Genomic DNA, 659 nt, shown 5'->3' with positions numbered 1-659 from the left:
GGGGGTGGGGGGAGTGGATAGGAAGGACCTAAAACTTTCTGCAGTGACCACAGTCTGTTCCTGAAGGCCCTGGAGCTGCAGAGTTTTGGTCTGGGTAGGACCTGTTGGCAAGGATGCAGTGGGAGGACAAACAGTGAAATACCCAGTCAGTGGCACCATTCCTCCCAGGCATCCCCAACCCGGTTCCCAAGGTCTTTCTAGCATGAAAGCATGAGATTAAGATGAAGTGGGTTTGTTTTTTGCCTAGAGTCCAGCGGGCAAGCAGAAAAGAGGCTCAAGAGCGGCAGCCTCCCCCAAGGCGTAGATGAGGGGCAACCTCTCCAGTCTGCCGGAGCCCAGAAGCAGTCAGAGGCGCTCCGCACCACCCGGAGCCCGTGGCGGTCCCCCTTCCCACTGGTAGAAGGGTCTGCGAGGCCCACGGCAGGGCGCCGGGAGGGGAGAGCTCCGGGAGTCGCCTCGAGGTAACCCAGATGGGCCCTCCTGGGAAGTGCGCAGGGAGGTGCGGGGACGCGGCAGAGGCCGAGCGGTCTTCACCCCGGGCCCCCTCTCTCCGCAGGACGCGCTGTGGCTGCAGGAGGTCGCCAATCTGTCGGAGTGGCTGAGTCCTGGCCCTGGGCCCTGACCTTGGCCCTCTCCCGCTAGTCCTCGCCGGCCAGATC

The 659-nt window shown here is 63.3% G+C and overlaps 1 protein-coding gene across 1 annotated transcript in view; it reads left to right on the top strand.

The window, feature by feature from the left end:
• The window catches only part of TOP6BL (TOP6B like initiator of meiotic double strand breaks), a 153,048-nt gene extending 152,397 nt beyond the window's left edge, over positions 1–651 (top strand). The window contains 3 exon segments of the mRNA XM_027769429.1: positions 248–349; positions 352–461; positions 557–651. Of these exon segments, the coding sequence (XP_027625230.1) occupies positions 248–349; positions 352–461; positions 557–622 (278 nt within the window). The 3' untranslated portion in view covers positions 623–651.
• Positions 652–659: the final 8 nt, after the last annotated feature.

The sequence above is a fragment of the Tupaia chinensis genome, unplaced genomic scaffold (genome assembly GCF_000334495.1).
Source record: "Tupaia chinensis unplaced genomic scaffold, TupChi_1.0 Scaffold149501_1, whole genome shotgun sequence".
NCBI classification, from domain to species: domain Eukaryota; kingdom Metazoa; phylum Chordata; class Mammalia; order Scandentia; family Tupaiidae; genus Tupaia; species Tupaia belangeri.
Note: the sequence above shows the minus strand (reverse complement) of the source record. Positions and strands in the feature narration are given on the sequence as shown.